The sequence below is a fragment of the Zonotrichia leucophrys genome, chromosome 8, assembly GCF_028769735.1.
Source record: "Zonotrichia leucophrys gambelii isolate GWCS_2022_RI chromosome 8, RI_Zleu_2.0, whole genome shotgun sequence".
Taxonomy (NCBI): Eukaryota; Metazoa; Chordata; class Aves; order Passeriformes; family Passerellidae; genus Zonotrichia; species Zonotrichia leucophrys.
Window position 1 is genome coordinate 13,777,291 of NC_088178.1, and position 25,826 is coordinate 13,803,116.

General features: G+C 38.1%; 1 protein-coding gene across 2 annotated transcripts; it reads right to left on the reverse strand.

The window, feature by feature from the left end:
- Positions 1-941: 941 nt before the first annotated feature.
- On the reverse strand, positions 942-25,287 carry ABCD3 (ATP binding cassette subfamily D member 3). Of its 2 annotated transcripts, XM_064720069.1 has the most exons (24): positions 24,996-25,133; positions 22,922-23,054; positions 15,190-15,226; positions 14,076-14,177; positions 12,522-12,610; positions 11,582-11,651; positions 10,728-10,825; positions 10,028-10,151; positions 9,037-9,093; positions 7,784-7,926; positions 7,385-7,454; positions 6,883-6,952; positions 6,664-6,761; positions 6,493-6,584; positions 5,953-6,041; positions 5,805-5,877; positions 5,026-5,089; positions 4,589-4,666; positions 4,431-4,496; positions 4,239-4,328; positions 3,903-4,022; positions 3,398-3,502; positions 2,039-2,095; positions 1,008-1,234 (listed from the first exon to the last, which is right to left on the reverse strand). In XM_064720069.1, exons 2-24 carry the CDS (start codon positions 22,987-22,989, stop codon positions 1,157-1,159), a joined length of 1,938 nt encoding a protein of 645 aa, XP_064576139.1. In that variant the 5' UTR covers positions 22,990-23,054; positions 24,996-25,133; the 3' UTR covers positions 1,008-1,156. The 2 variants fall into 2 exon arrangements, with proteins under 2 accessions (XP_064576140.1, XP_064576139.1); XM_064720070.1 differs by lacking the exon at positions 22,922-23,054 and having other exon boundaries at positions 942-1,234; positions 24,996-25,287.
- Positions 25,288-25,826: the final 539 nt, after the last annotated feature.

Sequence of the window (25,826 nt, forward strand, 5' to 3'; positions counted from 1 at the left end):
TTTTATAAAAAGTAGGGGCTTTTTAAAATCTAAACCCTTGATAAAAGATGCACAAGATGTATTGCATATTTTATGCATGCCTTCATGTAGTGCATTCCTATATTATATCTTACATGGAACACTAAAAAACTACTAGACCTTCACTGTACAACAGGTATTGTAATGTTTTTGTTTTAAAGGCTAAACAGCAATTCAGTTTGAATTACACCTTCCTATTCCCTGATCACAAAAAACACCTTGCTGTATTTATGCTTGTCAAAGTCAAATGACAACCACAGTAATCATTTGTATGGAAAAAACAACTACAGTAAACTATTGTAATAATTTGGTTCCTTTGAGGGGATTTGGAAGCTGGAACAAGAAAACCAGCAAGGACTGGAAATCCTTACAAAACACAGAGAATCATTAGTAAATAATTTGTAACAGAAATCAAGAAACATCATGACAGTCAAGAGAATAAACATGAAGAATGAAAGCATTGTTTCAGGCTTCACAGTCCAGAAGACCAAACAGAGAGTACACTTATCATTTGTTTCTGAGCTGCAGAGGGAACTGCATGGACAGACAGATGTCAAAGACAAATCCAAATCCCAGCAAAGAACAACTGTAATTTTTTTTAAACACCAGAAGGAATTAGTTTTGTCTTTTAGTTTCAGTTCATCCTTTTTCAGCAAGGGCACATTGGCTACATCACAAGGCTTGGACACGGAAAAGGCTCTTTCATTGAACAGGGCACAGATCTGAAGATGGGACAATGTCCTGCACCATGTGAGATCTCTCTGAAACATGCATAGAACAGAGCAAAAATCCAAGACTGCTTTGCAGGAACAAGAGAGGTAGCAACCCTAATTTTAACAGGGCTTTTCACCGAAGGGAAAGAAGGTCTACAAAAGTCAAATCAGCCGATTTCAAATGGTTTGCATCCCAGGATGAATCAGGTTACACTAATTTAAGCCCAATTTAATTTAGGCAGGTTTTTAAACCACAAGAATAAGGACATTCTTAGTACGTATCAATAATTACACCAACATATACACAATTAGCAATATCCTACATAATAGTAAATGCTTAACAAGCTGAGTAATTTTATGGTACATTGTCTGACATTCTACACCTTTCCTGTAATCATCAATTTCTAGCAGTTCAGTTCATGACTTTAAGATCCAAATTCAACTGTGTCTTCAGTTATTTTCTTGAACTCATAGTTTCCTCGGCCGTCCATATGCAAGTAGAACTGAAAAAAAACAACATATGTTATTAACTAAAAATTACCAGCTCTATAAAGACCAAAAGAAATTATATTTTAAATATAATTTTAAAATATGTACTTTAAATTTATAATATATATAACTAAAATTTTAAAATATTATTTTTAAAAGATAATGTTTTTAAAATTTCAAAAAATGTTTGAAAAGTTTTAGAGGGTAAATTTAAACTCAGAGGGTAAGGTGCTCTCACCTCACATGTCATTAAATTCACCTGTCTTGGTAAAAAAGTTAAACTGTATTTTTGCATATCATACATCAGTCTGCTAACAGCCATATCTAGACTTAACACTGTTCTCTTGGGTTTTGTGGGGCACAGATTCATCCCCATGTATGAATTCAGTATTTTTATCCACAGGTACAGTCTGTCTGCACAAAAAGCACAGTAAAATCTTAGTTTGCAATAAAAAAGTCCTTGCCTTAGAGACTTTTAAAAGCATTAATGTATTAGATAAAATGAAAGCAAAAAAAACCATGCTGTTTACTGAATTCTAGTTCAAGGATTTTTTTTGAGTCTAAGAAAGAAGACTTAAGCAAGCTTCTCATATTTTATAGATACATTAAAAATTTTTGGATAGCATTCTTTCATAACTAAAAGCATAAGAATATTTCAAAGAGTAAAATGAGATTTTGAAAAGTAATACCTTATAAAAACCCAAATGTAACACAACCTATTAGGATGTAAAACGATAAAACCTCAAATCACCAAGTGAATTTCCTACAGTCAGTCAATAAAACCCAGAAATATTCTTAATAAAGATAAGATTACATACATCATGATGTTTCCAGAGTGACTTCCTGTGAGAAACAGTGAAGAGAGTGATGCCAACCTATATGACAAAAATACCCACAAAACAGTTAATTCTTCTCATGGCTAAGGTGTTAATAATTTTTCAGTATTGTATCAGATGAAGATCTTAAATTCATAACCACAAACTTCCAGGCTATTATTAACACTACACATACATAGCTTTTATTTCAAGATTTTGCTGGGGGGGGAAGCAATCAGGAGGGATTTATAATTTTTAATCGATTTCACTATTCTTTTGCTCCTAAAGATTGTCAAACATAGAATTAAGTGAGTAAAAGAGGCAAGGCAGGAAGCAGGTAAAACAATACAACTGGTGAATAAAGGAATTTTAACAACAAAAAAAAAATTCCAAGCCCACAAAAGCAGTAATCAATTACACACTTAGAGTGACAATTTAAAGTGAATAACCTTCCTTTGTTTCCTTTCAAATTAGCCAACTATTCATCCCCAACAAGGGATGCAAGGACAAAATGACTCTGATGATAAAGCAAGATAACATTTTTTCTTTTTGCAAGGACAGCCTAACCAGGAATTCTATTTTTTCAGCAACATGCACTAGCCACTTGGCAAGCACAAATGGATGTTCATGTTTATAGAATAAGAAGCATATGGAAAATAGGCTTTAAAAATCGTCAGGGTATTGATACCAATGTAGTAAAATGAGTTCATGAAGTAATGCTCCTTCTCCTGCAGAGTCCTCACCTAGTGTCCATTCACTACTGCAGAGGGCTCCTTCAGTTTGAAGCACATTTCAGTGGCTGCACAGCTTTGCTCCCTTATCATTCTGGAATACTGCTACTCAATAACTAAGGTCATTTCAAGCCCTTCCTTTCCCAGACTAGGGTGTGAAATTGAATCTTACTGATTTCACTATTGATGGCACTACAGAGAATCTGAAATAGTGAGTTTAAGACGACAAGGAAACACAAAGCTATATAATCATCATATCTCAAAACAGATGGAAATGTGACCTTCCCAGTATCACTTCTGTTGCCCTGGCCAAAAGAAGCCTTTTGAACAAGAAAGCATGCTATAATTTTAGGTTATTCTAAGACTCTATCTATAAAAGTAAGGTTACTTAGCAGTCAGTAAGAGTTCTGTGTATATCATAGAGGCTACACGTGCATCTAAATTATCCTGGGACTGCAAAATGATTACTGAATTCTAGCATGCATGAAGTTGTATGCCCCTCTAAGCTTTTTTCCAGATTTCTTTTTTAATTATTTTTAGTCTGCACTAGGCATAAGAAAAAGTGAACCTTGTACCATTTCAGGTTTATTGTTAATGTACAGAGAGATAACTCCAGAAACAAAGAGCTCACCTTTCGGCAGTGGCTGTAAATGTAGCCCTCTACATCCACACTAACAGCACTGGTGCACTCATCCAGAATTGCAAACTGGGGCTTATGATAGAACAGCCTTGCCATCTGGAACACAAGCCAAAAAAAAGGATACTAAGGATAATGTGGATACAAAACTACCAGCAATGGTGCAGTGTTAGAAGTTAAACTAAGAATTAGTGTCCAAAAATCTACTATGGAAAGAGAATTAAGTTGCTACACACTGAAACCTGAAAATCCAAAAGTTGTACATTATCTCATGCTTTTTTTATTCGAGATAATGTTTAAAAGCCAGTATTTCCTTTTAAATTTTGAGTACAAACCCCACTGTTTCCATTTGTTCCCTCAGTATTTAGGTTTTTCACATTTTGGGGGTTTCCTTCTAAGTCAAATACTAATGTTCCATAAATAAAAATAGCTTACAGTTCAGATTTTATTTTTTACTTATGTTCTGCATTTGTTAAGCATTTATGCTTTTGAGACATACTGCCATTCTCTGTTTTTCTCCCCCGCTGAGTACATCCATCCAGTCCTGAACACTGTCCCAGCCTCCTTCACGTTCCAAGATTGGACCCAGCTGGACATTATCCAAGTACTCCTTCAGCACCTTTTATGGAAACAGGAATGACAAATAAAGCTTACATGAACTTAAAACACAAGTGGTTGAAAAAGCTAAAAAGGATTACACCATAACATTATCAACCCTGGTAAATATTAAAGTCCTATTAAATGCAGTGCTTTTCATAGCAGTTTCAGTATTTCTGAATAGGAAGCATTACTCATCCTGAGCAAGACAAAGGTTTAATGAACTAATTATCATTACCTGGTCAGAAATCCCTTTCTTTTTCTGATCTTCCAAAGTATCTGGATATATAACTTGATCTCTGAGCGTTCCAAGAGTCATGTATGGTCTCTGAGATACAATTAGAACCAAAAAGATATGTCAAATATTTCCAAACATAGTCAAAGTACAAAGAAAGAGAACACTATTGGTGAGTAAAGTACTTGGTCTCACCTGAGGAACATAGAACAACTTCCCTCTTACAGGTTTTGTTAAACGCCCACCAAACAACGGCCACAACTGCAAAGGGAAAAAGATTAAAATGTGACAAAAAAGTCCAATTATAACCATGCCCTGCATTCTCCCCTGTTTGTTTCATAAAGTTCCCTTACCTCACCAAGAACACGGAACAGGGAGCTCTTCCCACACCCATTTGGCCCACAAATCAGCACATTTGCACCAGATCGAACCTAAAATTGCAAAGCCAACACATAAAAGGGTAGTGAGAAAGTATTGCTGAAAGTTTCTACATTCAATAGGACAATCTGGTATTATCATATGCTTGTTCACAACTTTCTGACATTACAATGACCAATTTCCAGCAAAAACTAGGTTTTTTCCCCAATTGGTTTAGCAGCAACTGCAGCTGGAAGAAAATGAACTTGTAAAAATAAAAACTTTTTTGGGTAAAATAGCTTATTGCCTTTTTTTTTTAACTAACATGACAATTTGTTTGTACTTTTCTTATAAACAGGATGACCTTCGAAGCTATCGTCTTCCCTTGAAAATTTTACATTAATATTGTTTCCTATGATACTAAAAAACTTACCTCAAAGTTAAGGTCTTCAATCAAAACATCTCCATTAGGTGTCACCAATGGAACATGATCAAACCTGTATGTATTGCAAAGTTAAAAAAGAAAAAAACAACAGTTGTCTAAAAGAAGCTAATACTGCATGGTTACTTGGGAGATTTAAGGCACTGGGAAACACCTCACCAGTACTTCATTCACTCCCCCAGTTTCCAGCTATGAACAGCTAAGGAAGTTCTTGAAACTCTAGCTTTTAAACATCTACATCTACAGGCATGGTTTCATCCCCTGTATTTGTTTTTTGAGTCCTTCTAAGCCTTTGGTTTCCAAAACAGGAGAACATCTTGTGGATACAAACCTACATTTAAGGATGCATGGCATTTTAAACCTAGAAGTGAAGTGTATCTCACTAGTTCTACAACATGCAATGAATGCCTTCTCTGCTCACCTCCCCCTTGCCTGTTTGAATAATAGAATAGAATAAAATCCATAACTAATATATTTCTAAGAGGAAACAAGATGGTCTAAGAAGTCATATTCTAAAGGACAGTAGGAATGTTACCAAAAACCCCAAGTTCAGAGAGTAGAATATGCATTCTACTAATATGAGAGGATAGGACTGGCTTACAGAACAGAAATGCTGAGGTGGGATTACTAATAAATAAAGTTCAACAGGAACTGCAAATTGTAATAACAGGTATTCAGCTCTCTATTAATGGTCGCAGAGAGAAAGACTTTAAAGAAGTCTACTTTAAAAATACTGAACTATTGAACATGAGGAAACTTCACAAACATACTTGATAAGGTTATCACTGTTGATAATTTCTCCAGATCCAGGTATCAAAGACAAAGGCTGCTTTTTATCTCCATCTTAAATAAAGAAAAACGTATTAGTGACTGAAATGCTACACAGATATGACATACTGAATATTATAGCACATCTACCTTTTTCTTGTGATATCATTGTACGCTGATATTTGCCACTGTTCAAGTCCTTGAGAACCTGCATTAATTCCGTGATTCGAGCTGTGAAACTTAAGAAAAAAAATCCACAGGTCTAATAAGCACTCTGTCACACTGCTAAAATGACAAAGTTATTCAACTCAGCACAGAAGCAGAATGTTTACATTTTAAAGTTGCACCAGGTTGTCTAATATGCACCATATTTTAAAAGCTTCTTTTCCTGTAATTGCCAAATTTTACTTCTTACAATATAAAAAAAAAGTTTTGCAAATAATAAATACATAATTGACTTAAGAGCATTTGACAAGGTTTCAACTATACATTCAAACTGCATGCTAGCACTATCAAGATGTGAAATTTCTAGTGGACATAATAGCACATCTTCAGACGTGTTTTCAGCATAAAATGTTTTTAATTGCTGAAATTTTAGCATGCTGCAAGGAACAAAGCATATAAGTTTATTTGAATTCTAAAATCAGTTTCTGAAATTGAGATGAGAAAGATTCTCACTATTAAACTTACCCAGCCAATCTTGTCATTTCACGGCCTGCTAGGACTATTCTGCCCAGAGCTTGAGACATTCTCAGTAGCATTCTTCCACTTTGGTAGTAATCCTACAGTAGAAGAAAAGTTTCTTTATGTGGACTAACAAAATTTAAAATTTAGAGGTTGTTTTAATTCTGGTCTATTTACCTCCAAAAGTTCTGCATGAGTGCTATTCTGATGGCGGGGATCAGACAGGTTCAAAAATGGACGACTAACAACCAGGTAGCCAACCACAGTGGCAAGGTCTGCAGTTTAAGAATAAATATTAAGCTGCACATTAATTGAAACAGTAAAAAAAGACACTTATTATGTAAAAATTTTGTTATGTTATTTATAGGAATCCATTAGCACTTGAGACATACTTACATTTGGCAATGATAGTATCAATGAAACCCATAGAGAATCGGAACAGGATAAAATTATGCAAGTGTTCCACCTGGTAAGTTACAGAAGAAAGAAGTTCAAACTCTATCACTACCTGTTTTACTATCTTTTATTAGACATTTGGTTCCAAATTATTTTTCAGTACCTCAGATAAATTAACATGCCACTAAGTGTGGTAAGCACTGCACAAGAGTCCCTGCTGGCACAGATTTATATTTGTGATCAAAACAACCTACACATGAAACTAAATAGTGAGAAGAGTAATTGTGGTGGGTGACAAGGAGGTAAGTGGCTAGAGAAAGGCCATTCTAACAGAAACTTCTGTTCTGCTTATAGCCTACCAGCTAATTTTTTAATCAAATGAAAGTAGGAGCAAAAACATCAAGCCACTGTAATTCAATTTTTATGAGTACATGTCAGGAATCATCACAATAGAATTAATTAAGTTTTGCTTAAAATGTTTTAAGAAATAAAAGAGGCTTACCAGCTTACGGAAAGTCTTGTGAATAGTCTGTTTTTCTCTCAAGTTTCCATTATAAAAAGCAATTTCCTCACTAAAAAGAAACAAATAAAAATAATGCAACTTCATTTTGTTAAAGACAGTCTTTGAAAAAGCCATAAAATATGGGAATATAGCACTTTCAGTTACTTTATGAAATAAGGGCTTGTACTTTTTCACAACAGAAGAACATAGAATTATTGTACCCCACTCAGTCTTGACTGTGGAATATAATGCACATACAAATTACTTTACAGTACATAAAGATGCAAACACTTGGCTCAAACCTGATAACATCACACTTCCCAAGTATATTTTAACACACAACTTCCATTTACCCCACAGTACAGTCACTTGTACCTTAGCAGCCAAGCAAGTGTATACCTGTTTGTAATGAGCCGTGAGTTGACATATCTGTACTCCCCTTCATACTTCTGTTCTATAATAGTCATCTTGCCAATTGGCCTCCTTAAACGTGTAAGGAAAAACCCTGAAATAATCAAGTACGCCATCATGCTAGCTGGACCCTGGGAAAATCAAAAAAGAATAAAAGCTTAGGTGGTCTCAAATGACAGTATCTGTATCCAAAGTGCCCAGAAAGCATGAATCCCTTAGTTCTCACCTCCTATGCGCCTATGCTGCCAAGTCGATTACATTTGCAATTCCCATCATATCCCCTTCTTTGGTGTTGTACATACTACTTGACTAATTTTACTAATTCTCTGTCCCTAGATGTCCTTCCCACCCCAGCCTTCTATTCAGGTTTTTATCACCACCCAGTGTGACCTGTCCCCTACTGTCCTAGATTACTTCATTAATGATTTACTGATACCCTCTCATTTCTTCTCCCTCCTTTCTGCCTACTCCTTTCTCTGTACATTTGCTGAAGTGTCACAAAGCAGTCAATATTTCAATCCCACTCTCCTCTGTTTCCTGGTCTCTCAAGTAGTCCTATGGATCCATAGATGAAGGACAGATGATTAAATACCACTGAAGCATGGAATGGCATAAACTGAATTTGGCATAAACTGCACACAACAACTACTAAAGAGAGCAGAACAAAGGCATCTGAGACTGATAGTTACCAAGGTTTAGTTAAGCCTTACTGCAAGACTGTGTCAACAAAACTTGCACCATGTGACCCACAGCTACTCCTTTTCAACTCCTGAACATTTTTGATAGTGCATCATTTCACCAATCTGAAGAATTAATTCTCCAATTATTCAGCTTATTGAGTCTTACAGCTCAATGCAAGAAATGGTTCCCCTTCATAGAAACTGCACAGAAACAGAAAACTTATTTTCACCTTTAAATGCAATCCATGCAAGACAAACAATTAGAAGGGTGTTGTACTAAATAGGATTTCTAAATAAGTACTAGAAGAAAATAAAGAACTTTCTTGATCCTTCAAACTGCCTGAAAATGCTGTTTTTTATTTTGCTTGCCTCAAAATAGAGGGCACTAAAGCACATAAAACATTAAGTGTAAATGCCTATTTCCAGTATAGCCCTTCAAACAATGTAGGAATCAACAACTACCACCTAGAGTTTTCCTCAGATTCCAAACAGGTACAAGGCTATAACCAAAGAAGGGAAAATGTGCTTATAGTTCTAAAAAAACCCACTCCTTTTATTTACCTGTGCTCCTATTGCACTTGTTAGCTTGAAGATGTACAAAACTATATCCAAGAAGGGCTGCAAGAAGCATAGGAAAGAAGGCTTAGAACACAAACACAAAACCAATATAATACTGTTCAGAAGCCATGTACCACCCCAAGAACAGTTACAGCTCTGTACTAAAATACTGGCTAGTCTATTTTACAAACTGAAAGCTAAGACAAAAGGATTCTCAGCCACATGACATTTTCCTGAAAACTCCGGCTCTAGAATTGAACATAAAAACATCATGACCTTCAGATAAATACATACCATATGAAAAGAGTACTTTGCTATTTTAGGTCTGTAATGACACTCTGCTCACTTATCAAAGGTGGACTAGAACCCATAATAACTTAACTGAAGTAATTACGAGAAATACTGAATGAAAAGATAATGCCATATATTTGGCTATGTACCTGATAGGAGGAGTATTCCAAAGTTCTATAACCTCCCTTGCAAAGCTAAAACAGCTGAACTACAGGTTTTGTAGTCAGAAGGTTTTGAACAAAGTAAATTGTAGTTTACTTATATGCAGCTTGCATGAAATAGATAGCATCAAAAACATTTAGTCTAAAAATGTCAACAGTATTCTCATTCACTACCCAGTCACCTTAAAATTCTCACCAGAAACAGAGAAAAGCTTATTCAACCACACCTCCCTACGCACAAAAATATTTGTGTGTAACTGAGAGCTATGCATTGCTTTTCTTCTGAAAACTATCTACCTGAGAGAGCAAAGTCATCACTGTTCATCTGCAAAAGAATGCTTTATGTTCTTTAAAAGAAAATTTAATACGAATTATAACAACTTGCAGCAGCGCTTTGGTCATGAAAGCCAAAAAAGAGTATGAAACACTACAGCATTATAAACAATTTTTTTCGTACCATACTCCAAGCAATTGTTGTGAGTTGACATCCCCATCCTAAATGCCTACAGCTACTACTCAAAGTTCTCTCTCAAAAGACTTACCTTGCTAAGGTTTGAGTACAGGTCCACTACACTATTACAGAATTTTTCCACATCCTGTGTAAGGAGTTGATCTGGATTGGCTATTCTGTTGTCCAGATTTCCCATTTTGTAGTATGTATAAGTTCTGAAACAAAACAATTGCTAAGTGGCAGGAAAAAAAAACAACATTACCTGGGATCTGAAATAACTGGAACACCCTTGGTTCATACAACTGAGACACTAAGTAGGGCAAACATTAAATTACTGTATGGAATCAACGTAGCTTGTGCTTTTACCTGACTAAACCGACATTAAATGCTGCAGGATTGTTTCGGCATTTAGGCTCCAGGATGTCTGAGCTGAAGCTCAGGCTCATGCTGTGCTGCTACTGAACTAAGAACACCCTCACACAATCTACTACAGCCCATCTGACAACCACATTTCAGTCCAGAAGTAGCTGCTCAAGCTCATACATCCAATTCAGTCTTCACCATATGAAGGCACCTGAAGTACTTTGGAATCTGACCCAATCATGGAAGCAGTGCAGTGCATTTTGTCCCCCAATTCAGCCAACTTTACTGTCTTTGTATCTATGGCATATACAGCCTGGATAAGCCACTCACCCTCAACTGCAAGTTAATTGCAACCTTGCAATCTTCTTACTGTGTACTTAAAATTAATTTAATCAACTTATAAAACCTGTAGACAAGGTGTTACTTACTTAAGATATTCTTCATAGAGGTATCTGGTAAGTCTTACTCGGAAGCAGAGCTTCAGTTCATTTAGACCATACTTCAGGAAGTTATTCACTAAAGAGATCTAAAATAAGAGACAATAACATTTAACTAACAAGAGCAAATATACTTACATCAATTTGCAGCATAAATTGTGTAAACACTTGAAAACAGATCAATTCTCCCCTTAAAATCACTAATGCCATAAACATACCTAAGACCAATCAGACAGTGTCTACAGGACGACTGCTTAAGTTTCTGTCTCCAGGTTCTAGTGGATCTCACCACTTAGGATAAAATACATTCAATATTACATATTTTCAGCTCTTCTAATAAGCTCTAGACAAGAGCCACCATTTTACAACCACTGCCTTAAATCTGTCAACTAGTTTTAAAATGTATTGCAAACCAGATAGCAACGATTATTTCTATCTGGTGCAGATCAGAGATGTCAATAAACTGAAGGAAAGTTAAAGCATGGAAGAAAGCATAACAAAGCTGTGAAAAATGTAAGAAATATAAAAATTAAAGTCTAAAAGAAATCTTCATCTTCAATGGTGCCAAAACAATCCCAAACCTATAGTCAAAATTGCCATCAACAAAACTAACCTGAAAACCTGAACATAGCTGTTAAAAAAATAGTTGCTACCAATAAGGAAATATGCTGATAAAGTCTCCCCATAGTGGAGCCAGAAAATTAAATGTGTTTTCATACAGACCTGTATGTAAAACAATTAATTTCCATAGGTTTTAAGACACTCATTTGAGACCTTTTCCTCAAAATCTTAATTTACATTTAAAATACGTTCTACTAATAGGTCAGCACAAGAAAAGCACTTACAGCAGGCATTGCAGCAATGAAGTTGAACAAGTATTTCTTGAAATCTTTTCTGCTGCGGCCAATGATAGCACTGCAAATGACCACCAGCTAAGAGTCAGTTACAAGAGAAACAACAAAGTATAAACTTGCATGTCTTAAATGGATAAACTCTCAAAGGACCACACAGAGAAAACAAAATCATCATGGAAACCTGTAGCATCAGCTGTAGGATCAGTCTGACACCCTCTAGTAAGCTAAGTGGCAAGTGGCAGACTGAGCAGTTATCTCCTGTCTGCTCCTCTGAAACTGCCCACATTAAGGGCTCAAAAATTCATGGTCACAGAATACCAGTCCTTTCCCTTCTCTGCTTTCACAGATTCTCACTAGAGAAACAAAGCAGTCCTTCCATTCTACAAAGCACCAAATGTCTCTCCTCAAAACACAGTTTCATTCTGAATTCACAGTTCAAGACACATTGTGACTTGCTTCAATTAGCAACAAGACCAGCAAGAATAATCAGAAGTCTAAAAACTACTTTCTAACATATTTAGACCAAAAGCATTGTTTTTATCAACCTAAAGGGCAAACAGCTCAGTGGGAAGAAATGAAAGTCCAAATAGCCACACAACATGTCCAAGTCTATCACATAAAACAACTATTCTGAAGTACCTTCTTGGACATTCAGATCAACAAGATTTAGAGTCTTCAGTGTACAAAATGTTACCAAATGAATATTTAATAAATAGTTTAAAATATTAATTTAATCAAAAAATTTTATTGATGAACAAAAATAATTTAATATATTTATCAAAATAGTGGTCTGTCCCCAAATTGCAACTACACCAGTTTTCCAACAGTTTTAAACAAGCAAGCTATAAAATGTCCAAATATATATTCTGATAGAAAACTTTCCCTGTTAAACACATGACAGAATGTCTAAAAATAACAAATGTATAGGTACCTTTCAATGACTGTTCCATTTTGAATCATCCAAATGTCACAGTAAGTTCGGACTACCAGCATCACAGCAATAAGCAGCAAATAACCTGTCTGGTACAACCACAGAAATGTAACAGGTAAATAATGGCTAAAATTCACCATTTTTTCAGCAAGTCATATAACTGTATCTAACAGAAAAGTACTGGTGCCCTAGCTAACATAATATTTACTTACTTTGCTGGAAATACATTAGCATACAGTACCTTAAATAAAGTACTGACTACATTTTTACAGTGAAAGTTTGCCTTTAAAAAAAGCTGTATTTGGTTGATACATGTACTGGACACACATTATAAGATGGAGGATTGCAGAAATAAAAAAGTTACTGCAATTCTAAGACACCTTTCTGCCATAAGGTTGCCTGCCATAAGGTTGCAAGAGACCTCTGAACATCATCTACTTCAACTCCCTACTTAAAACAGGGCCACCAGTAACCAGTCAGACCAAGAGTGCAGACAGTTTTCCATGCACTTCACTGTCCACTCATCCAGCCAATTCAGTTTGGCTGTTATGGTATTAAGGGAGACCTGACAGCAAAGTATTCAGTATCCTCTGTTCTTCCCTTATCCACACAGCCAGTTCTCTCATCACTGAAAGCAATCAGGTTAGTAAGGCATGATTTGTCATTGGTAAATCCAGGTTGCTTGCAATCACTTTTTTGTCCCTTTTGTGGTCAGAGTTAGCTTACAGGAAGTTTTGCTCACAGTCTTGCCAGGAATATGATGAGGCTGACCAGTAAACTTGTTTTCAAATATGGGAGCAAGGTTTGAGTTTTTTTGGGATTATCCATGACCTCTTCTAATGGCCCTGACTTTTTGAAGCTGATAAATGCCAGCTCTGTGAGCACTCCCACAGGCATTTCCATCCATGCTTCTACCTTCTGTGCACCTCCTTTTTGTAGCTGGGCTGCTGAAGGCCCCTGGTCTACACTCTGGACATCACAATTCACTGCTCTTGTGCCTGACGTATGTTTAAGTTCTTACAGTTCATTGCTTAAGTTCCAAGCTCAACTAATGCTTTGGACCTTTTTTCTTTTAAAATTGCCCTGGAAAGCCTAAAAAGATGGAAGCATTGATTTCTACACTGCATAGCTTTCCTGAAATGATGCTGAAGAGAACTTTTGACAAATTCATTTTCTAATACAGGTCGGCCTAGCTGTAAGTTACTAAATCAAAATAATGAATGAACTGCATCCTATTTAAAGACAGGAAATTTTTGCACACAGAAGTGTACTGCCTTGTATAAGACAAACCAAGATGCCCCTTTAAATGTTATGCTACAACAGTAGTTAGCAGCTGACAGTAAATGGCCTATCTTGTAATTGAAAACAGAACCTTTAGTGGTACAACAACTGAGCATAATGTAGACTTTTATATTATTACATTGCTACTTTAAAACACATAGCACAATTTAGTCCAATTTAAGTAATGTATATGCAGTTTAAATTCTGATGTAATTTCAAAAGAGACTTGACTCCAGCTTTATTTCTTTATTTATTAATGCAGGCAATGCTTACCTCTTTGCATAGTGTTCTAGGGACCATTATTTTCAGGATTCGACATATTCGTGCAATAAACACTCTGTCCACCATCGCTCGCTCCTTCTTTCCCTCCTTCTGCTGCACACAGAACAAAACAAGAAAAGTGAGAATTTTTTGTGCTATTGAACTGTTGATGTGATATTTTCCCTACCCAAATCATTTACAGCTATATTCCTTCTGCAGAATTTGCAATATTCCCTGCCAACTTAAGACTTGCTCAGACAAGTTAAATCAGGAATTGGGAGCTATCAAAACAAACTGCAATAGTACAGTACTAGTAGACCTGCACTTCTAGGTGTCTGCTGTATCCTTTCTGTTATCTTTAGTACAGTTTAGTATAGAATTGTTTTATATAATATAGAATCATAAAATAATAAATTAGCCTTCTAAGAACATGGAATCAGATTCACCATTTTCTCTCTTTGTTGGGGGTCTCAGAAAATACAATATACACCCTTCTATTTATCCAGTGCAAACCTTTTCTTTTTTAAGTTTTCAGCAACGATATAAGTACATGGAATCTATTCATAGCATTGTAACACCAGAACCACAGACTCTGCCTTTTGGTCTATTTTATTTGACCATGAAACAAAAATCTTAGCTTAAAGGGATTTAGTATATCCCTTTCAAATAACTGAATTAACAGACACACAAAAGATCCGGGAAATGACAAAACTCCTACCAGATGTTTGAAGTAGTTTCTAATTTAGTAACTCTGAGACTCAACATCTTGTTCCATACATTTTTCTTTCACATAAAAAAATAAACAGAAGTTATACCAAATCTACACACAGCTGTTTGTTTCTATCTATACAGAAAATCTTACAACACTGGTCCTTACAAATTCATAGGGCAATATGAGATAAAAGAACATTGTGCACTTCAAGAATTGATCATTATGGAGTCAAACTTCAGCCTCTTGTGATTACCCTGATTCTTCCATTTGTTTCACCAATGTAAATCTGAAAGTATCATTCAAACTGTACTTGCACCGTAGCCAAGATGAAACTACAGTGATAGGACTTAAAGTTTTAAAAACTCAGGTTTATTAAAAATTATTAAAGAATATTTGACATGAGGAAAGAATTACCTCATTATTCTGCAAAGCTTGCTTTCCACTTCTTTTACTGCAGAGAAAAGAAAAAAAGTATTTATTTGTTATTAACACACTTTTTCTTTGTCTTGATCTCTACACATAAAAGACAGAGGAAACCTTGGGATTCTGTTGCTACCGATTTCTGTCAGGGCAAAACAGCAGGGCTACCTCCAATGCCAAACCTACATGCTGCTGTTATACAGCACATATAATGCCAGTGAAACCCCACTCATTGCAGCAACCAGTTTCACGTAGGAAACCAAGCCTCACCCTTTCATCTCCAAGTTCTGCTTTACCTTGGCTTTGTATCATGAACTCCAAGACTTTTTCTGTTTCTCACACATACTTTACAAGCATGGCTACATGGTTCCACTGACCACAAATGAAAACTACAAGAATGCAGATCAGCAATCCAAGCAAGCCAACTTTGATGTTTCACACTATCTACATAAGCTAACCAGATTTGTTTTGCATTGCATTTGACTTCAAAAATAACACATTTACTACACAGAGAGATGATTTGTTCTTAAACATGTGCTACAGGGGAAAAAAAGCCAGCTCCTGTGAAATCAAGTTCCTGCAAAGATGTCCATTAAAAGGGGAGTTATTTTTTAGTCTGTTTTCCTTCCTCTGCATTTAACAGAACAGTTAGTAGAAAAATATTTATCAACTGGCGTTAAACAAACATTCAAAAGCACAACACTATTTTTTTGCCTCTACTTTTATGAAAGAAAAGCTGAACAGTAAGGCAGTTATAGTTTGTCCTTCTTTTTGGAGCACTCAAGCATCAGACAAGCACACGAAGCTGTTTGGAGAATTTATGTAGTTTAGAAGAAGCCCCCAACTATATTAAACCATAACTTTCTTAACCATGATATTATAACACCGAGAGCAGGCTGCCTTAAAACTACAACATTCATACACTTTCAAGGCAGAACCTAGGACACTACAAGAAAGCAGAAACTCCTTCAGTCTACAACACCAAAACAGGAGCAGACTGCCACACAACCAGCTATCCCACAACTTCATCAACAGCACCATTTCACACTCGTGTTTTAGAGTTCCGCCAAGAAAATATCTAGAATGAAACTGCGCCTAATTTAATTTATGATGATTAAAAAGATCTATGAATGTCACTGACCAATAAAAAGAAATAACTTAATTACTATGAAAGAGGCAAGGTAGCAGAGGAACATGAGAAAAGAAGGAGGAGGGAAGGAGGAGACCATGAAAGCAAGAAGGGAGATCCACCAGTTCAGCAAGAACTTAATTAAAGGTAACAGAGATGGAAGTCTGAGAGAAGATAAAAATCTTGTAAGACTACTTGTGTAAGAGACAAAACAAAGAATGAATATGAAGGGCAGCAGGGGCCAGATTGGGGGAGAAATAATAAAAGTTCAGAAGAGATATAACATTTAATCAGGCTGTGAGGGCAGTAAATCTGTGGAAATGGTAACAGGGTATAAAGTCTAAGAAACAATCTAGTTGGAGACTACATCCTGGTGATGCAAGAGCAATGCATTTCTAGTACAAGAAACTTCTCAATCCATCTTCTAATTTTACAAAACTTGAATATGGATCAGTCCAAACACATTAGGTTTGGCAGTAGGAGGAAAGTAGTATTCTTAAGCATGAATGAGTAGTGATCAAACTATGTGGTTATTTCTCTAGATGATTCATGACTTGTTATAATGTAAGATGAAAGCATGCTGCTCTTCCATATATGCTGTAATGATTCCTATAAGCTTTACTGCTTCAAGTTCTGCCAGTCTTTGAAGTCACAACACTCATAATACACAACTATTTCAGCTTTAAAAGGATCAGAAGTGAATATATTAATAGAGTAATCTATTAGGTAGATAAGGCCCAGAATTATTCTGTCAGTTAGTGGAATATCTTTGATGTATTTATTGATACATTTTTTCTACAGTAGCTGTTGAGAGAAACTGAGCAGCCGAAATTACAGACTGAGCTGCAACTGAATATCCATTAAAGAGAAAGCAGGATTGTTCAGAAATCATGATCTTACATTTAATAATAAACTCACATTTAATTAGTATTTATAGTTATAAAGTTTAAGATAAAAATGAAGCATTTGTAAATTTAAAATCTAATAAAAAAAGAGCTTTAACAGTGTTCTGTACTCTTTTTTCTAAAAAATTTGTGCAAACTCAAAACAAGACTAATACTTGAAAAAGTATGAAAACAATCTTACATATGAAGTCAAGAAGAAAAAAAATATTAAATGTGCCTATATAGCTCTCATTTTATTTGTAAATAAAGACTCTGCCATAGTTCTGCCTGGAATAAAACCTTTCCAGTCCAATACCTATTGGCACTACTCCTGACTCCACTGTACTACTGTAGAACTTTTTTGGTGGTTGCATTCTCAATGCATTCTCAATGAAGACTAAATAACATTCTCAATTAGTCAGCAAGAATACAGCAAGACTATCTGGTTGCAGCAGAGAGCTCTAACACTTGGAATAGATTCAGGCTGTCCATTATTCCAGACCTCTCATTTACATAATGCTGGAGCATCACAAGGCTCGGTGGTGGAGGAAGGTAAGTGCTTCATGCTGGCCAAGTTCCCCAGTGCAAGTAACTCCCCTGGTACAGAGCCATTGCTCCTTTGTGCCCTCACAGACAAGGGGGGATGACAATGAAAAGGTTTTTGAAAAGGGTTATCCAGAAAACATTAGGAAAAAATTAGGAAAAAATATAGTAGCAAAACATTTCTAACAGTGAATCAAAAACAGTGGAACTTGTCACCATATATTTTCAAGATCTAACTGCACAAAGCTATCCACAAAGCAGTCAAAGCAGTCAATTCAATGTGTAAAATTTTTTTAAGACCATAAAGAGTCTAGAGGTATAATGGAACACATATCCCCTGAAGAAGTTTCAGGAAAAGCAGCATTTCAGATGTAGCCTGCTACCCATTATTTAAATGCACAGGGCTTTTACAGCAAACACAGATATAAAAAGCAAAGAAAGGCATCAGCAGCACCTGGGATGACACAACTACACCAAACTTGTCATTCACACGTGCATGGTAACTGAATAGCAACTCTCTAAAGAGAAGGAAGTAAGTAATTACTCAGTAGGCAGGAGGCAATACAACAAAACACCTTTCTCCTGCAAAATGAGAAACACGATCAGCCCATACCAGCAAGATGCTTTAAAGAAACTAATGGAGTTTTGGGACTCGGTACAGGCATCAGACAGCTGATCCAACTTCAAGGGCAGTATGGAAGCCCGGTGGGGATGGAGAAATCATGCAATTCCAGTCTCCAGAGAAGGACTGGTCAGAGCACTGGCTCTTGTGACTCTATTTACACACCAGTGAGGCTATTCTCTCTAAAGAAACATGAATAATACTGGTTACTCGAACAGAATCATTCTCAACACTACTGAAGAAGATAATGATTTGAGAAACTGTGAAAATCCTCCAAGAGGCCTGAGTCTTCTTACTGAAAGGTCTCAGGCACACTAGTTCTATGGCATTTACTCGCAAACAGGAAAAAGTTAAAGGTTTACTGTCTTTAGAAATACCTGTCTCCATCCAGAACAAAGTTCAGAGGAAGCAATCTACACTGAGCTCAGCACAACAGGGAATTGCAAGTGAAGAGGGTGATAAGCAAGACTTGCTGTTTAATGGCACATTATGAGGAAGTAAGGGCTTTAAAGTGTTACACTGTCCTTAACTGAAAAAAAACCTACAAATTTCATTCACGTCATGCTACCTTCCTTCTGTGGAGTTAGGATGACTTGCATCTGCTCAACACAGTGCAAAGAAAGAGTATCTGGTTTAGGATTTAGTGCAGCATTTCAAAGAGTTGTTACCTCTAGGCAACCTTTGTATCCTGCAGACCTTACATGTTGGAATGGCATCGTGAAGTTTTCACAGCTTCCAAAAATCACACAAAATAAACAATTTTGCAATAGTTCATGATTATTTGTGCAGTTCTCAGGTTAGTTTTGGAGTCACTAAGACATTGTAAAGAGAATAAAATTCAAATGGCTAAAGATGCAATGCAACAGTGCAAAGAAATTACAGTGAGAAAAGTCTGGTGTAGCTAACTGGCAGGCAGAGTTTCATAGTGCACGGCTCACACAGAGGGGTAGAGAGCAACAGTACAGTTATTTCAGGTCAAGGGCAGCAACCCTACTCAGAAGCCTGGGCACAGTCCAAAAGCATGCCCATTTACACAGTACACTCTGAGCACACACAGAAACCAAGAACAGAACTTTCTTGGCTCTAGATTGGTGGCTAGTTGCAGCTTAACCAAAAATAATGTGAGAGGAATGTGTTCAGGCAAGCAAGAAGGGGACTCAGAAGGTCACAGAGCTGTTACTGCACACAGGAGCTCTGCATTGCTAAAGCTCAAAAGGTTTCTACAAACCTATGAGAAGAAGACAAAGCAGAACTGTTGGAGAGGAAATTCTAAGTTCCAGTAGAAGAATGCATCTCAGTAATATATCTTACATACAAGAAAAACCTCAGCACTATTAATTTTGTCTTAAGCTGTGCTTGGGCCTGAGCTGTGGCTGCAGATCTCCTTCATAACAGTGGAAAAAGATTTCTAGCTAGTTTCCTAAAAAAATTTTTAAATAATTTTTTAAAAAAGTTATACACTGTCATACACACTTATACTAGATCTTCCCTTAGACAGCAAGCATTTTATGCAACTTAATTAAGAGAGAAACCACTAATTAGCTAGCCAGGCCCCAAACAAAGGCAGTCTAAATGCTAGGATTAGGGCTGAGTCATCTGGTTTCTCCTGTCTCCATACCCTCCAGCTGAATTCAGGTTTCCTGAGCCCCAGGCAGGTTTTTCTACAAGACTGCATTTTCAGTATATTTTCTAGTAATCCTATCTGCATATTTAGTCTTTTTTTCCCCCTCAACGCTAGTGCACTTCCTGCAAGCAGCAGACTGAACAGTCACATTCACATCTGGAAAAATTTACTCCAATGTAGTTAGCATAAAGTTGTTTTTGTTACTTGCCACCTTTCCTTCAAGTAACACAGGTTCCCTTTAAGGTTTTTACATACACAAAAGCAGTCTATTAATCTGCAGCAATGTAATTTCACCCTTCCTATCAAACAGCCATGACTCAACTAGAACAGGTCCCTCCATTTGAAGTACATTGGCAAAGCCCACCCAAGGACATTCAGAATCTAGAGAAATTACACAAACTAACAAGAGAGAAGAACATCCTAAATATACACAAATGGAATAAAAATGCACCATCTGTTTCAAGCTACAACTACCACTTGCTATATCTAAACTGCTATTTTATGTTTGGAAGCAGCTCTGAGCATTTGGACGTGTGTCTGTCACCTCTGACTGCAACACTGTCACTGCCACTGCACGTTCGCAGGCTGTGCAGCTGAGGACACAAGCAGGGACACCTGAGGGAGCGGCACAGTGACACGTGCTGCCACTCTGTCAGCAGACAACGGCTGAGGAGCACAGTGACAGGCAGGAGCACAGGTTAAGTGTCACCCAAGATGAACTGTGCAAACCCTATTTGATACACACTGTCTGCAACTCAGCCTCCCTCCACTCAATGAGCCTTCCCCTCACTCCAGGCTTGCCTAACCTCTAAGGTCCCAGGCACTATTCTTGCTTTATTCATTTTTTCCCCAGAGGTGGGACACCATCACAGGGGTTTCCAAGTTCAGTTTATATTAAATTGTGTTCATGTCTTAGCATCTGCTTGGATTTTAATGAATGCAGCTAGGTGATAGGAAAGGCCCTACAAGCAGATTCTAAAATATTTTGTCACCTTCTCATTCACTACAAATGCCTTCCTATTACTCTAAACTGTTTATTCCCTTTCCCTAACCTTGCAGTTTCAAACTCTTTACCCCAACTAACTTCTATAACCTCTTTCAGTCCCTCCTTCCAGCAATAAGTTGTATGAGTTAAAGATCTTCTTTTTCAAAGTAAGCCAAGTTCATTCTCTACTTGTGTAAGTATTTTATTTTAAACTACACAGATACTCAGGAAAAGTTCTTATTAGAGGGGTAATGAAAAATATCCAGCTCCTTTATGTAACACCCCTTAAGGTTTTAATTATGAAGCAATCAAATCTTAAGCAAATATTCTGTAACTTCTTGTTTCAATCAAGATTAGGGAAAGAGAGTAAACAGACTTTTTTTTCCTGCATTATAAACCCAGGATAATGTAGTTTTTCTCAAAGAACTTCTCATTACTCTAAAAAACCCAAATACTACAATTGAAGTCATAATTGCATTTAGATACCACAACTTTCCCCTTCCAATAGGACACACAGCTTTTGTAAGGAAACAGAGTTTTTGAGAGCAACTTTGAAAAAGAACCAATGTATTTTTCCTCCATGTTTTATTCCAAGGAAGTAAGATTGAAAACTAACAAGTTAAACAAACAGTTCTACATCACTCTACTTGGGAAGATTTCAGAAAAGTGTAGTAATAAGGTGTTGTAAACTGCAAGTGACACCACCTCTCAGTTCTGCAAAATCAATGAGCAGTGTAATACCTCTTACAGAAAACATCTGTGACTAATCCAGGCAGTACTAATTAAGTGATCTTTGACCTAGTAAGGCAGGTTGGCATAACACATACAGCTTAATTATTCATACATTACTACTTTATATGAGTTGTACTGAACTTTGCCCCTATTGTTTGACAGCAGAAAAGTAGGTTAAAGTTGCTACTTCTCCATCCTATAAACTGGTTATTCTATATAAAAACAAACACATACAACATGACAGGCCTGTGACATAACTTTCATGTTACACATTCAAACACACCCGATTTGCTAAAAGATGATTTTCTTTTTCTCAATTCGTATGTTATTTTACTTTCCAAGTTTAACCAGCAGCAAACCTACTGCTGACATTCCAGCAAAACTTTAAAAAGCACACAAAAATCAAACAGAAAAATGGCAGGAACTCCAGAAATACATGAAATAATAGGAAAACATGAAATGTTATTTTGAACACAAAGTATGTACAAGAATGTATTCTGAAACTATGTGAGGAAGGAAGAAGTTTTGCAGGTAAAGTTCACAATTGCACTAGAACACTTCATTGATTCACCTGAATGTTAAGCCCAGCGTTCTGCTGGTTATATTCAGGTCTGCAACATTTACCTTTGCCCTTACAAAGCTCAAAACTAGAATTTCACCTTCCAGAATTCAAGAAGTTGAAATTCACCTCACACTGACATGGCACAACATTTTCAGGCATTATACACCAAGGTTAACAAAGGAATTCACACACAAAAAACTAAATCACCTCACGGATTTAAGCCAGTTAACCTCAAGCAGCAGATACACTACCAGTCCTCTTCCAGACTATCTAGATTGCCAAGTGAAATTCTTCACCCTAGGAATAAGTACAAAAATTTAGGACAGCCATGCCTTCCCAACTTCTTCCTCTTCCCAGAGAGTCAGAGATATAAAACACAGATATTAAAGGACACACCAGGCCCTGCAGATTTCAAAGGTTGTGCACTTGTTACCATATGTCAGCATCATATACCAGCACAAGAATGCTGAAAACGTAAAGATGTGGCACGAAGACAATCCTTTTCAAAAGTATTCTCTAATTTACATTGGCAACAAAACATGAAGAAATGAATGATACATGAACTAATGAGACTAAAGGAGGATGAGGCGATGGTAATAACCAGATGCTTTTGTCTAGGCTGGTGATATAGGCAATGTAGCTTACCTACTGCCTAGTCTTGATAGGTAGCATTCTGTAAGGCTCCTGGCAAGGTTTGCCTCACAGGGAAACATGGAGAAAAGAACGAAGACCAGTGGGCAAAAACCATCCTCAAAATAGCATTCAAGCAGCAGCACAGCTATTATTGAAACAACCGAATGTTGGATGTTAGAGCTTGGAATCCATGGCCACAATACAGTAGCAGCAGTAAATAAGACCTAAGCTGTGGAGGGACTCAAAAGTGTAAAACAATACATACACACAAGTGAAAAATCAAATTTGTAAGCATGGCACTTGCTTTAGCAACTGCATTTCTAATAAATTCAAGAATGCAAAATGACTAAAGAGATTACAGAAGTAAAGGACAAGGTATCAGAAAGACTGCAGTACAGAGAGAGCAGAAGGGACAGATCAAGTCAGACTCTCACAAGCTCACACATCTGTTGAATTTGCTGGAATGTAATTCATAAGTTATCCTCCTTTCCCAATTCCCAATAATCTTGCAATAATGTTTGGTCCACCTAATATATCTGAATACCTCAGTTTTTTAACACTATACCTAACAAAATTGAAGATCCACACAGGAAAGACACATTCCAAAGAGTCTTCAGCATTTAGGCTGACACTTTCCATACACTGACCCCCAAACTAATGCATGCATTGCCATCGTCAAGTCCTGCAGATCAACATCAGAAGACATGAAAGCAAAACAGTTTAATGGGGACAGCACAGGACCCACATAATATCTATTTCAAGTATAGGGAGATGACTCTGGACAAGTTCTAGCCTGTTTCTATCAAATGAATGCTACTAACAGTGGGAAAATATTAAATACACTTCAAAACTAAACTGGACCTGCATCTGTTCTGAAGATGTGCTCCAATCTGAATGTTTGTGTGCTCCAAGATCATTCCTCAATGAAGGCAAAGTAAGGGAAGTGTGGACAACTGACATTCACATTAGACATTCTTGGTCTAAACTTAACATATAACTGCTCCTGGAACATCTGCATGGCCCAGTATTTCTTACAACCACCACTATACTAGGCATGAAAATCTGACCTCATCATTTTTGTGCCCTTCCACACAGCTCTTCTGCTTTTTGAAAGTGGGATTTCACTAACTTAGGCAGAGATATTTGAAAAAAATCACTCCTCCCTATGAGTCTGATAGAAGAGCAACTCGCAGCCATAGCTCAGGATCTTGTTTAAACTCTCATGCAAGAAACAGTTAAGGTAGCAAATGTATGACTTGCCAGCAGGGTAACAATGTCTGCCATGTTGTGTGACAGTTACCCAACTTCATTAAACTCCCACAGATATTGTGCATGAGTGGACTTAGGTAAAATAAAACTGGATCCTTGCTTAATCTCAGGTATGTTATTACTTAAGTCTGTTGAGTAAGTCCATCTCAGTATTTGGTAGTGCTTACAAGACACCTGTAGGCACAGTAATATCGCAACACATCAGGTCTTAAGCATATAGTTAACAACTTACAATCTCAAATACAGTAAAACCGTGAAAGGGCTAAGCCTGCGATACATTCTTCGACTGTCACACTTTGCAATACCAGTGCTTTGTAAGGCATTAACGAATACACACCCTAGAACCATATACCTGTAAGGCAACCTCACAGAGAACATCACCACATTCGGCCGCTTTGAAATCACTGCCCGTGTATCTTATTGTCACACGGCGGCATTCAAACAACAGCTGAGTCCATTAACTGCCTATGCAGACACGGTCATCCCTAGAAGTGTCAATACTCATTCCTAGTCCGGAAAATAGAAAAAGCCAACATAATTTGGGTAACAAGGCGGCGGGGGTTGGATGCTCGCAAGACGGGCACAGACCCGACGCCGGAGAAGGCGTGGGGAGAAGCAGGCTGTCCCTGTGCCCAGGAGCCGCCTCCCGGGCAGATGGCAGCGGTGGCAGCGCCCTGTGTGTGGCACAGGGGCGCGGCTGCCCCTCCGCCGGGCCAGGGCCGTGAGGGCGAGCATTGCTCCCGCAGCCTCGGCCTCCCGGCGCCGGCCCCGCGGCTCGCCCGGCCCCTCCCGCCCCGCGGCCCGGCCCGGCGCTCACCCGTGCTGCGCGGCCGCCCGCCGCTTGCTGAGCAGGCAGAGCAGCGCGCAGGTGGCGGCGGCCCCGGCGATGGCGGAGTGCCGCGCGGTGAGGAACTTGCTGTAGGCGGCCATGGCGAGAGCAGCGCGGAGCCGCCGACCGAGCGCAGCCGAGCCCAGCAGCCGAGCCCAGCAGCCGAGCGAGGGATGCCGGGAGGGGGCGGTGCCGCCCGGCCCCGCGCCGCCGGCGGGACGGGCCGCGCCGGGAGCGGGTTGTGCAAGGCCGGGGCGGCAATTACCGCTCCCTGGCAGCCCCTGGCAGCGGGCGGACCCCACGGACAGGGGAGGGGAGGAAGGGGCGTTTCCTCCCGCGCCGGCGGGGCCGGGCCTGTCGCCGGCCGCCCTCGCCCGGAGGTCGGGCTGAGCGGCCGAGCCGAGCCTCCCCCGCGGCCCGCGGATTAATGTGCCCAGGCACCTCCTCCTGCCGAGAGGGCTCCGGGCATCCACTATCCCGGGGCTCTTTGTGTGGGAGTACAGTGTGATTCCTGAGTGCGTGCTAGAAATGGCTTGTAAATGTAGTAACGACGGAATAAAAATAAAACTTTAAAAAAAAAGTTTTAAAAATTCAGAAAAACTTTGATGTAGGTTTTGCAACACCTTGTCTTTTCTTTTTTTTTTTTGTTGGTGCAGTGAGAGGATCTGCCAAGGTTGGCTGTCAAGCAGAGGGTGGAATGAGTTGTCACCTGTGTAAGTACAGGAAAATAATGCCTATAAAGAGCAGAGCCATGCCAGGTACAGCAGGAGATACCAGCTAGCTCTGTCCCACAAAAACCAGTTATACCTGCGCTGGTGC